This window comes from Malaclemys terrapin, chromosome 1 (assembly GCF_027887155.1).
Source record: "Malaclemys terrapin pileata isolate rMalTer1 chromosome 1, rMalTer1.hap1, whole genome shotgun sequence".
NCBI classification, from domain to species: Eukaryota; Metazoa; Chordata; order Testudines; family Emydidae; genus Malaclemys; species Malaclemys terrapin.
This window is the reverse complement of record NC_071505.1, coordinates 42,680,960-42,694,159: the sequence shown is the minus strand read 5'-3', so window position 1 is coordinate 42,694,159 and position 13,200 is coordinate 42,680,960. Positions and strand designations below refer to the sequence as shown.

The 13,200-nt window shown below is 37.6% G+C and overlaps 1 protein-coding gene across 6 annotated transcripts in view; it reads right to left on the bottom strand.

Moving 5' to 3' along the window:
* CADPS2 (calcium dependent secretion activator 2) overlaps positions 1-13,200 on the bottom strand; it is a 576,541-nt gene that overhangs the window by 315,212 nt on the left and 248,129 nt on the right. For all 6 annotated transcript variants that reach the window (XM_054023205.1, XM_054023212.1, XM_054023223.1 and 3 more), the window contains one exon: positions 2,676-2,797. In XM_054023205.1, the coding sequence (XP_053879180.1) occupies positions 2,676-2,797 (122 nt within the window). The remainder of the gene's footprint in view (positions 1-2,675; positions 2,798-13,200) is intronic.

Sequence of the window (13,200 nt, the reverse complement as noted above, 5' to 3'; positions counted from 1 at the left end):
CACGCGGCGCGCGTACACCTAATGTGTAATGGACGTGAACAATCACTCGAAGAAGAACCACCAGTTTGGGGGTATGTCTGCCCTATTTCTCAGCAGTTCGTTCTGAATTTGGTATTCTCAGTTGTGATCCACTGAGGCACGGTGACACACACGAAGTAATAATTTATCATATGGAAAAACAAAACAGTGTCTTCAAACAGGATTACATCAATGTGATCTAGGAACCTTTTAGTTGGCACACGCAATCTCCACAAGGGGGTGTTTCAGCACAACAACTTGGTGCACACTGCTGTTTACACCCTCACAATCTGAACTATGAGGCAACAGTGTAGACAAGGCCTTTGTCTTTCACATCAGTTTCATTCTGTTACTAATGTGTTTGTTTTTAAACCTTTCCCAATTCCATGCTGTGTACACAAGCCCATCTCATTCTTTTTTAACTTGTATTTGTGGGGAAATGGGGCAAACTGTCAGCTGCTGAGTGGAAATGTTGTCTAAACTCTAAGCTACTTATTTGCTTTTACAATGATTTTTATGTTCCCTCTTGCTGCCTTTTTACTTTATTGATATTAAAATATTGCCAGCATGCATGAAAAGATATTCTCTGGATCAAGGGCCTCCAACTCCAGGGAGAGAGCTTCCTCCTCCTCACATGCTGCTAAACATACAATTTGTTAATTTCATGCTTTGACTACCTGAACATCCTCCTCTATGGTCTCTTCTTAACTCCCTCTGTTACATTACAGAAATCTCTCTCTTTCTCAGAGACTTTCTTTCCTTTTCATTGCATGACATCTGGACATCCCCAATGCAATATAAGTCCCCCTGCTTACAATGAAACAAGGTTCCTCACATCACTCAGAGGATCACAAAAACCACATCATCTTTAAGAGTTGTGTCTATTGATGATAACCCTGCAGTCACAATATCAAAATCAATGCCCAGGGGTATGCCCACATATACCTCCACAATCTCTCTTCTTTTTGAACATGTACCCCCATTCTACAGTACTGGGAATCTCTCAATTCCTCATTCCCTGTCAGAGATTATTCCTTTGTTCACCTGATAACATTTGCCTGGAAGAGTCTGGTCATCTGCCTTTCCACTGCTCACTGCCTTAGATGTTTCAGATATGCAGCCTGAAACCCCCTAGTTCTGATCTACCTACAAGTGTTGATCAGCTTCCCACATCAGTGCTTTGTCGCTCTCATTTTCTCCTGTCTTCATCCACTCTGGCACTTCTTTAATGTAAAATTTCTATATGTGAAACAGTTATGAAATTCAATTGCACTGCATTTTCCACCTTGTCCTACCCATGTACAGAACTGTAAAATTGGCCACATGTATTACTGTGATGGGGTGATTGTTTTGCCTTTTGCTGTCACTGAACCATCAAGTATTGGGCCACTATCAGAGGAAAGATACTGGACTAGAAAGGCCATGGGTCTAAAACTGTATGGTAAGTTTCCTGCAAAATGCAAGGAGAAAGTTTACTGACTTACGGAAATTTTATAGAAAAGAGGCACGCAATCACAATTACATGCTTACAATTTGGCCTAATGGAATTTTATATTTGTGTTTTGAGTTGAACTGAAGCCAACTTCACATCTGAGTTTAAGTTGTCTTTTAGAAATATTAGTGACAGCAATTTTTAAATTGTTTTTCACAAGACACACAAAGGTGCTGGTAAAACCCTCGCAATCTATCTGAAAACATATCTGCAAGAGATTCCAAATGACATTTTAACAGAGGAAAAAGCTTGTGAAGTCAATGTGCAGCCAGAGGTCAAACAAATCTACCAAAACCACACTAATTTTTTTTCCTCAATGCCACTCTGACTAGTTCAACTACAATGGTACAATATTTCTCCCTTCTGAGTCCATGTCCTTCAAAAATTAAATGAAAGAAGTGAATCCTATAATTTAAAATGAAATAAGCTCAGCAGGTGAGTAAGCTTTGTGAGGATTGATTACTGAGTATTGATTTTCCACTGGTTGTGCAAGCTGAACTCCACAAGGCCGCCTTCATATTAACCTAGAAAGCATACAAGCTATCTCAGGTTAATTTATATAAAAAGGTTTGCATTGTCAGACGATACAGAAAAGAGCACAATGCTACAGCCTCCAATTGCTTTGTTCGCACAGACTTCAAACATATTTTTATTGATTTTTTTTTTTTATAACAAGCATCTTTTCATTTGCACGGTTTACAAGTGTTTTGTTTACCTGTTCTGTTATATTTAACTATTGTTTTGTAATGGAGAGACAAGGTGGGTGAGGTAATATCTTTACTGGACCAACTTCTGTTGGTGAGAGAGACAAGCTTTCAGGCTACACAGAGCTCTTCTTCAGGTCCTTTAGCTCAAAAGCTTGTCTCTCTCACCAACAGAAGTTGGTCCAATAAAAGATATTACCTCATCCACCCTGTCTCTCTAATATCCTGAGACCAACATGGCTACAGCCACACTGCATAGTATTTTACATGTTACCTTTCCCCTCTACGTTGGACAAAAGTTCAAGTGTTGTTCCAAGTAAAAACACTATAGTGCTCTAATACTAAACCAACCAACTATTGTAATGTCTCATTCTTTTTAAAAGGTCTCCTCAAATCTTCTTGTAGTCTTCCACACTGTGAAGAAAATATATTTTATAAAAAACAGTTTTAGAAGAGCTTACTGTGGCCTTGATGCTTCTGCCTGGTCTGTCTGAAGTTTCTCGCCTCCTTCCACTTCCATTGTGCAGTAAACAATCCGATTGGGAGCTACTGACTTTAAACCTTGCACTTCCATTATAACAATCTAAGCAAGAAGAAAGGAATACAAACAATTTATATGTCAGACTTTAGAAAATGTTAAACAACACAGATGTGGTATTAAACTGCTACACACAGAAAAACAAATAATTCACTCAAGTCTCTATAAATAGACATGAATTTATATTTTCCCCTTACTATCATCTTTAAATAATATACACTATAGCAATTAAGGAACAAGAATGTAAAGTTATGCCTTGTGCTCTATTAATCTTCAGTAGGGTTCTATTTGGGTACCTGTTGAAATCTCTCGTGTCAACCATAAACTAAACATTGATGTAAAGTACTTACATTTAAAATTAATATTTACATTGAGGTCTAAATGCTAGAACAGATTACAATTTTTAAAGCAAATGCTTAAATAAATATTCATAAAAAAAATAATTTTCAGAGTTTTAAGGGCTGATCCAATGCACATAAAGTCAATCAATCTTTCCATTAACTTTGATGGGCATTCAATCAGGCCTTTAATAAATAAGAGGTACAAGTGATATGAGGAACATATGTTACACCATAAAAGTTTTGGTAATTTGCCTGTTGTAAAACTGATGGATAGCTTCCAGAGGGTTGCTTAATTAATTTTGGTGTCAGAAGATGTAACTAAAAATGGAGTTTTCCCATATCTTCTATGAAATTTTTATTTTAATTGTTAATCATCATTTTCTGTCATAAAAAAAGTCTATATTTTTCAATTCACTAGAAAGAGTATCTAGCTGTTGCTGGAAAGGGTCAAAAATGTAACATGTTGCAAATAGACAGCTAAATACTAGAGCTGTGTGGAGAACGGAAGTTCTGTTTTTCAAAGGATTTCAGCATCTGAATTGGAGTGAAAACAGAAAATTTTGAAATTCTGCAAAGGAAAAGTATTTAAAAAAATTCATTTCATTTCAGGTCAGTTCAAATGTTTTATTTCAATTTTGACTATTTAAACTTAAATAAAACAAAATTCAAAACAAAAAAAATCATTTCAAAACAAAAAACCAGGAACATTTGTTTGAAAAATGTTGAAATGGGATGTTTAGACATTGTCTAAACTTTTTTCCCTTTTTCTTTCTAAGTGAAAAATTGGATAAATTGACCCAAAGTTTCTCCAGCAGTTCTACTAAATAAACTCACTCAAGAAACACTTTAAAGCTGTCTTCATTTAAAAAAATAGGACGTATTTGTTCACATTCACTTCTCTAATATATACATATGAAGAGACTCTATCATATGCAGTTTCTTTAGATGGAGAAGAAACAAGTTCTCATTGCTTCCAGAGTGGCACATGAGCATGATGATGTCATCATACTAACAAACACAAATAAGAAGCCCTAGGATGTGTCCACAAACTCTTCCAATTTGTATAAACACTTCCACATGAAAATGAGTTGTAGAAAAATAAATAAGATTTATACAAAACTTTCAGTTTTAAGCATCAAAGATGTACAATAAAAGCAAAAAAAAAAAAAAAAAAAAAAAAGTCATCTTTAAACTGAAAATGTCCCTGTAAAGCAACAAAACTCTAAATAACTGAGGTTATATTTTCCTCTCAAACCATATGTGCGGCTCCTATTAATGCTAAATAATATTACATATTAGAACAAAATGCATACCCTTGATTTTTACTGTATTATGAATTGACAGGCAAAATTCTAATATAGTTGGAAAATTATGTTATTGTAGTTATTTTTCAATATTAGCTAATTTTTACAGAAAGTATAGTGGTTGTCCCAATAATGTGAGACTCAGACCAATTATGGATACCAGATAATAGTGCATTATGATGAGAGGAAAGATGTTCTTGCGACTAAAGCACAAGACTGGGAATCAAGGGACTTGGGTTTGTATTCACAGCTGCACCACATATTTCTTCTGTGGCTTTGAGCTTTTCTCTGTGCTCCAGTTTACCTCTTTACAGCTCTGTAACACAAAGAGAATAGCCCAGATTTTCTGTTGTGCTCAGGAAGAGGTCAGTGCAGCAGAAAAGAGAGAGACACGTTTTCTTCATCTGTCCCCTCAGCCAACATGCTGGGTAATAGAAACTGCAGGGGGACTCTGGAACACATTGCAACAGCAGCAAATCAGAGCCTTGGCCCCCTCGCCCACTTGCAAGTTGAGGGAGGATCACTGGCAACAGCCCAGGAGTGGGATGCTGTTGCTTGGGATCAGAAGCCTGGAGGAGGCTGTAGGCCATGTGACGGCTGCTAAGACTGGCCTCCAGCAGGCTCCAGCTGCATCACGAGGGCCATGCAGCATTGGCTACTATTGTGACAAATCCCCTCTCCGCTCATGGGAGAGCTAAAAGCCTGGTGGCCTCAAGCTCTAGAGGCAGGGCTGCGAGGGGGATAATGACTACTTTGCAGACCTGTGTCAGAGAATTTTGAGATCCCATATGAGCAGAGAGGTTGCATGTGCAGGCAGAAAAATGTGAAATCTATTAAAGGACAAGGAAATAATTCAGGGAAAAATACAGTTGGAGGTTGCAGCTAAACAACTGGCTGGACCTTTTTGAGTTTTCCAATGCCAGACCTATGACCATCCCCACCTAGATATGGTCCCTAAAAAAGCTGAAGGAGAGTACAGGATTATTCGCCATTTATCTTACCCACAGGTGATATGGTGCTTTTGTCTTTCATCACTTTTAAATCCCTTATCGCCTGGGGATGAACACCTTTCACAAAACAATAATTCCATCTCACCTCTCAGTCCTCAGAGGAAACCTGCACAATGCCTTCAAAAGGCAAACCTGGGAGCTTAAATTCATAACTTTGCTAGACAGTATAAATCATGGTCTTAATAAAGACACTGGATTTATGGCTCATTATAGCAATTTGTAACCCACTAACCGCCCCCACCCTTTCTTGTCCTATGACTGCAGATGTGTTAACGGGCCACTTCACATTGAACAGTTTCTTACAATATGGGTTGACTACTTATGCTAAACAATCTATTCCACCTTGTATTTAGCTGTGACACTCTGAACTACCTTTCCCAGACCTAAGAAGAGCTCGGTGTAGCTTGAAAGCTTGTTTCTTTCCCCAATAGACATTGGTCCAATAAAAAAAAGACATTGCCTCACCTACCTTGTCTCTCTAACATCTGTACTTTGGTTTTATTTCTATTCACTTACAAAAATCCACCTTTAAAGATAAGGTTGGGGGGGAGGGGGGGGGAAATGCAAGGGATTTCATAGCTAATGATAAAATGTACCATAAAGCCTCCAATACCTTGATACAACAGCATGCATTGTGAAATGGATAAAGCTAAGACAATACCACACTGGGGTGACAGGTACTGCGCTACTCAGAGCATTTTTTTTAACTGAAAAGTACCACCAATAACTACAAAGCTTTGTAAAGAACAACAATTACATCATTGCTTTATGAATTACTATCTTTGTTATTTGTGATCTCCATGCTCATTACATTATTTCATAATCGCTAGTTGAGCCATTGAAACATTATGGTACCTAATAATACCTATGCTTCCTTTTCTCATGCCAAATGAATAGCTCTGTTGAATGCAACTATTGTGATGACTCATTTCTATGTTGATGTGTTTTTGTTTTCTTCTTCAGTTTCCATTTTAATTAGAAGGTACATTTGTCTCTGATATCAATTCTGGATGCTCGGAACAGAAAACTAGAAGGTCAAGACAATTCCAGGTGAAAGGAAATCATCATATTCTCATTAGGTGATAAATAGCTTTCTAGGTGCTATTTGTTTGTATTGTATTCCTTTCCCATACCTGTTTAGTAGCTGAAATAGACAAGATATGAAAAAGGCACCTTCTGCCACTATTTCTATCATTTTTGTTACAAGTTGTTGTAAAAAGGCCCTCTTATAACAATTCCAACTTGTGAAACAATTACTCTGTTTCATAAAACGATGATACCATCTGCATAGAAAATGTCTATACAATGAAAAATTGCCTGCTTACAAATACTAAACTCTGGAATGAAACATTATTATAATCCAAGTCAGAAATGAATGCTTGACTGAACAGTGATTTTAACACAGTCAACCCAGATTGGTTACGATGCTCAATTGCAGTAACTTTGAGTAGATGTATGCATATTCTCAGAGGGAAAATAGGTTTCCTAAACTGTACAGTACATTTGCTTCGATGATTAATCTAGGCCATTTAAACACCCCCCCCCCTCCGACACACTCACACCCCCTGCTGTTAGTGTCTATTTTTGAAGGGCAGAAAGAGTGTGGAAAGCAACGAGTCTCTTAGAAAGCAGAAAAATGTCTGTTGGCATGGGAAGTGGTTGGTATCTCAGTGACGCAACCCTTTCTTCTACAAAGGGAAACAACAATGGTAGTTCAGAATTACGCTGTTTACCTGCTATTGTGACGTGGAATAACTAAGATTACTGTCCACGAAAGAGATGAGAGGGAAAGTTTCATTCTACATTTTGTTTGTTTACTTTGTGAATCTGACAGCATTCTGTGAGTAGCCTATTACACTACAGTAACTTTCTATCGTGTGGGTCTTTCAAACAGACACAGAGAAGGCACAAAAATTTTAAAAGTAGGAAAATGTGGCTGTAAAATGATAGAAACTGGCAGTATGATGAAAAGGCAGATGTAAGTACCTGAAACTACTTTTAGCTTTTTAAAAATGGATTACATTTCAAAGCTGAAAGTGTCCCTTTAAGGAAGCCATTGTACTTAAAGTTACTAGCTATTTACATTTTATCTTGTGGAAAAATCTCATTGTGATGACCAAAATAAATATGGAATCTTAACTGTGTAGAGAGCATGGTTTGAAATAATCTACATATCAAATTTTGGCTACATTTCTTTATTATTTCCCCATTCCTTAGCCTCAGTTTGTACCCCTTTGTCATTTTCAGTTGTGACCCCTTCTCATTTCTATCCTTGTAGATAGTGCTCTTTCCCAATATCTTCCACACTGTTGAAATCAAGATATAGGGACAATTTATTACCTGCTTCCTAGATTTATTCTTTAAATAGCATTAATAGATTCCCTCTGTTCTTTTTGTCTTTCATAATTCTCATATAGCTGTTCAGTGTATCTGACAAAGATTCCCTAATTTAATCACATCCTGCAGAAGTATGGACTGGATATTTTAAGGTCCTCAATTTACCAGCATTCAGACGTTATAAACTGCATACAGAAGTACTAGTATAATCCTGCTTTTCCTTCAGGGATACCACTTCATACTTTAATGAGTGGGACAGTTTTTGTATACAGAGGAATAAGTTCATTATGCTTCAGTTCAAAAAAATCTATGATGTCAGTTTCAACTTAGTTTCCCCCCACCCACTTTTTTTTCTTTGAGATTTAGCTTTAAGTGAATAGGATGTATCGATCTCAGGCAAGAATCTGGCTTTCAGATTTTTAATGCTCAGCTTTTAAAATATAAGTCTCCCATGCTGAAAAAATGCTACCCGTACAATAACACTTCAGAAAACTAATCTACTTTTTGACTTGTCAAAAAATGAACTGTAGCCTCTTGACCTACAGAAAGCCTGTCAGTGACAGAAAAGGCTACAAGAGCTTTGTAAATTCACTAAAACAAGCTGTGTCACCAGACTCCTCATTGTTTAAGCTAGATAAGTTTCTAGTGGAAAAACTATATTCACCCCAAATTGAACATTTACAAGAAAATTAGATTTTTTCTTCTTCATGTCACCCCTGAGCATCTTTTAGATTTATTAGCTTTCATGATTCTTCTGATTTTTAGTTTTATTGGCTGTTGTGATTCTTCTAATCTCAATACATTTCCTTACCAAATATGTCACTCATGGTGTGAAATTTGTGTCCATCTCTAGAAATCTAAAGCAAGTTGCAGAAAGCCTTTTTTTGACATTTCCATTAAACTCTCAACATCCACTCGGTAAAAAGCAATCTCCTTTTATAAAATAGGACATTTTCTGTCTGCCATGCACTGTAGGAGCTACACAACCAATATCTGCTATGGAGACTTATGGCACTATTTTCAGGCTTTGCATTCACTCTCTTAAGTGGGTTTGGTGAAAACAAGGGAGGTATGTATTGTTTTATTTAACAGCTCATTCATTTCATGTATTTTACCACTAACACAACCACTTGAGTACCTGTCTAGCAGATGAACTGCTGTTGTTTTAATGCATGGAATGAAGGACTATTGTTGTTCTTTAAAAAAAAAAAAAAGTTAGCCTTTTACATATGAATATAGCATGTAGAGGAGAAGCCCTACTCTTTTTCTTCTTTTCCAAGTAATTAAGGATTTAAATTGCTCTTAAAAACTCTCCCATTACAAGAATGCTAGATATGTTTTTGCATTGATATATGTATCAATCAGAATCTTCCTATCATTTTGCATCTTATTAAAAATAAATCAAATGGATGAAACTTGAGAGGTTACCCTCCTGCATCAAACAATCTCAAATAAATTATTACTATCAGTTCAGGTACAGTATCAATGTGATCAGTATGCATTTGCATTTTACTTTATGGCTCAGTAATGGCAAAGAAAATGGTCATAGCATTTTTGCTTAATTGTGAGAGTTCTGAATTAGCATAAAAGTCTTAAAAAAATTAAGAGAAAACGGTTACTCGTGTCCACTAATCACTGTGCTCTGAAGTCCAGTGTATAAATTAAATTCCTTAATGACTTCAGAACTGACATTTTAAGTGGCACACTGTACAGGAGACAATATTATTTAAAACATTTAGTCAGTGTAGATTGAAGCATTTCTTCAAAAGTTCACTTCTAAACCATAAATTGATTTACTAATGCCACCAAGCCATGTCAAGTATATACAATAGCTACAGCAGAGAACTGTCGAAAATTTTAGTTTAGGATTTGGAAGCACTGTAACTGTTGACTTCTAGAAGCCACAGTAATAAACAGGAACAACAATTGCGGACATGGAATTATTGGTAAAGGGTAGGGCTGGTCGAAAAATTTCAAAGGAAAATTTCCTCAAAACAGGGTTTCATCAAAACCAAAATTTTTCGCTGGTACAGATCAACTTCAGTGGAATTTTCCATTAAGAATATAAATCTGCTTCAGTTGTAAAAGCCGACCTGACCTGAAATTAGAAACATTTATTTTCAGAATTTCTCCCTCTGCCTAAACCACTGCAATGCATCATGGGAATTGCAGTGCCATGTACCTCCTGTTTCTATTCTCCAAATGGTCCTAGTCTCCTGGCCAGACTTCACCTCCCAGGAAGCACTGCAGTCTCTCACTGTAGTGGAGCAGCTGCAGTGCTTCACAGGAATTGTAGATTCTGAAAACTTCAGCTCCCTCAGGGCACCACAGTTGCTCATGCACAGGGAGAGAGATGGCAATGAAAGGGGAAGGGAAAACATTTACCTTCAATCAAAATGTGAAAGTAGATCATTTCAACATTCCCAAATGCTAATTTTTTATTCCGCAAAAAGTTTCGATATTTTGACTTTGCTTCCTGAATTAAGATAAAATCAAAATGGCAAAATACTGCAATTTCCCCAGGACAAAAGTTCTGTTTTTCAATCAGCTCTGATGAAGAGCAGTTCCTTAAAGAAGCACAATCAGTCCCAGCTCACAGACCCAAAATTTAAACCTACCTAAAAATACAGGCTAAAGTTTTCAAACAGCTAAAAAAAATATGACATTTTCAAAAATGACATGCTGAGCACCTACAACTCCAATTTTCATCAGCATCTTTGAAAACTATTTAGGAACTTAATTTGAAACACCTATGTTTGAACATTTTGGACATTTTACACATTTCATCCTCTGTGGAAAAGCGTGAGTCCTCCTAAATGAAGGCTATTCATAACGCAAATAAAATCCCAGCTACTTACACTAGTAGCCAATTAACAATGAATCCAAGATGCTCGGAATGTTTGTGATTACAGGTGTACATACTTGACTTGGGAAATCTTTTTAGCCCAAGCAGCCAAATTATAAACAACTAAAAACAAGGAGCTGTAATGGGAGGTGTTAGGCAACCTTAATATAAGGATCACTTACCAGCTCCCCCAATAACAACATTGAAAGCTTTTTATTTAAAGACACATTGCTTAGAAAAGAACAATTGTTTAAGAAGTATATGCACACTTCTAAGTTTATTTTAAACTAGTTAAAAAAATTAAAACAATAATATAATCCAAGTTGCACTTTCATCCAGCCGTGTAACTATTCTCAAATGCGCAGAATGCGCTCTAAATGCAGCACATGTAAAGGTGTCAAATACAAACTCCAGTCTTTCTTTTTTACTCATGCTATTATCACAAGGAGAGGCTGGTATTCCCTGGTATAGGGTTTGCATTAATAGACATAAGCCCTGATCCTGAAATCTTATGCCCACGTGCTCTCCTACTGCAGTATTTTGGACTCAATGTGCATGCAAGAATGCACCCATATGGAAAAGATTGCAGGATCAAGGCCTTCAATTCTTCCTGAGTATTCTCAAAAAGATAGCTGTTTTCTTGAGGAAAATACAGAAGATTTCAAAAACTGTCTTTCCTGCTACTATTAATAATGAGCATGGAAGATGTAAATTGCACGTTTATTTATATTACTGCTGAGTAAAATGGATAATTTGTTTGTGAACTTTTACAGCTTTGAGTCCATGGCAGACGACAGACTATGTTAATAGTCAAAGAGGTAGAGTTAAGGCAAAAATAATTAAATTAAGGAAAAAGAGAAAGAAAAAACAAAAGCAGACTTCTGATTTGCCTTTTTCTAGTTTTGCCCACAAGGGAAATCAAACTAAAATAAATATGATAATACTTTCCCACACAATAAGAGATATTCTTACCCTTAACCTCTGGAGAAGCTATGCAGGTGAGCTGAAACAATGGAGGATAGGAAGTGAAAGCCAAAATGGACTGATAGATTAAAAAGAATTCCAGAGTTGATCAGATAACCTTCACTTTCATTCCTAATTATGGACAATAGTATTCCTGTGTATTTTGTATAAATTCCATGCTAATTTATTAGATTGCCAGTCACAAAGAGAGAGAGAGAGAGAGAGAGACATTTTGTAACTTTTATATTAAAATGTTCCCAATATTATGTTGTTAAAGATAAGGGTGAAATAACCTAACTTAGTATTGAAGTTAACACCTCTAGGTTGGTTACAGAAAATGTATTTAGTAGAGGACCACCAGGCAATACTTTGAATGATGCAACCAAACTTTATTTTAAAAAATGATTAGTTAAACAAACAGGCATTCAATTATTATTTACACAAATGCTACTATTATACAGTAGAACCTCAATTACTGACACCTTGGGAATGGAGGTTGTTCATAACTCTGAACAAGACGTTATGGAATGCTCCTCAGGGCAGACTGTTTGGAGTAGGGTCTCACAGCTGTGCCTGCGAACTTTAGCATCTTCATTTTCTACCTGTAAGTGGCTGCCTGGCGAGTGGGGACAGGCAGCTGGTTCTAGCCCCCTGGCTGCAAGGGTGATGAGTGAGGCACCCTGGGGCTGTAGCCCTTTAAAACTGAGCTACTCCTCCAGAGCACAGCATGCACGCAGGAGCTTGGGCTCCAGCTCCAGCAGTAAATATTCCAGGCCAGGTTCCAGCAGGAGCTCGGGAAGTCAGGGCCGGCTTTAGGCCGATTCTCCAGAATCGCGCCCCACGCCTAAGAGGACCCCGCGCCTTAGGCGCCTTTTTAATTTTTTTTACTCACTCGGTGGCGGTCCGCTCCAGGTCTTCAGTGCCGCGGAAGACGCAAAGCGGACCCCCCGCCACCGAAGACCCGGACCACCGCTAGGTATTCGAATCGGGCCCCGGAGTTCCTAAAGCCGGCCCTGCAGGAAGTCTCTTTCCCGGCTCTTACTGAGCATGCAAGCTTGTTCCCCTCCCTCCGGGGGAGGAGGGGAAGGAACTGCACCCATAGATTACAGGAAAGCAGAGAAGACCCCAGCGCTGCTCCTGCTCTCCCTGCTCAGGGGCTCACAGCTGTGCCTGTGAAACTAAGTCAGCATCTTCACCTCCTACTTGTAAGTGGCTGTGCTCCCCACCCCCCGTGTGGTGAGTAGGGGGTGAGGGTGGGTACAGGTAGCCCAGATGTGCCTACCTTTAAAATGCAATACAGGCACAATACAATATTCAGGGTTTTTTTGTTTGTTTTTGTTTTTGATCTCCGTTGCTGCCTGATTGCTTACTTCCGGTTCCACATGGTGTCCAGTTAACCGGTCAGTCCGTAACACAATTTAGCAAAACTACACTTTCTATGCTCCATTATAATCCTAATTAACAGTAAGTTGGCCTCTATCATAATTATATTTCCTCCACCTTCTTGTTGTCTTTTCACACGACTTAATTTAACATCTGCACCACTGTCCCCCCCACTATCAATATAGATAGCATTTTAGTAAAACATTTACAATTCTCAAAAACATCCATTGAAAACAGTGCTCAAACCAGTTATAACCAAAACATA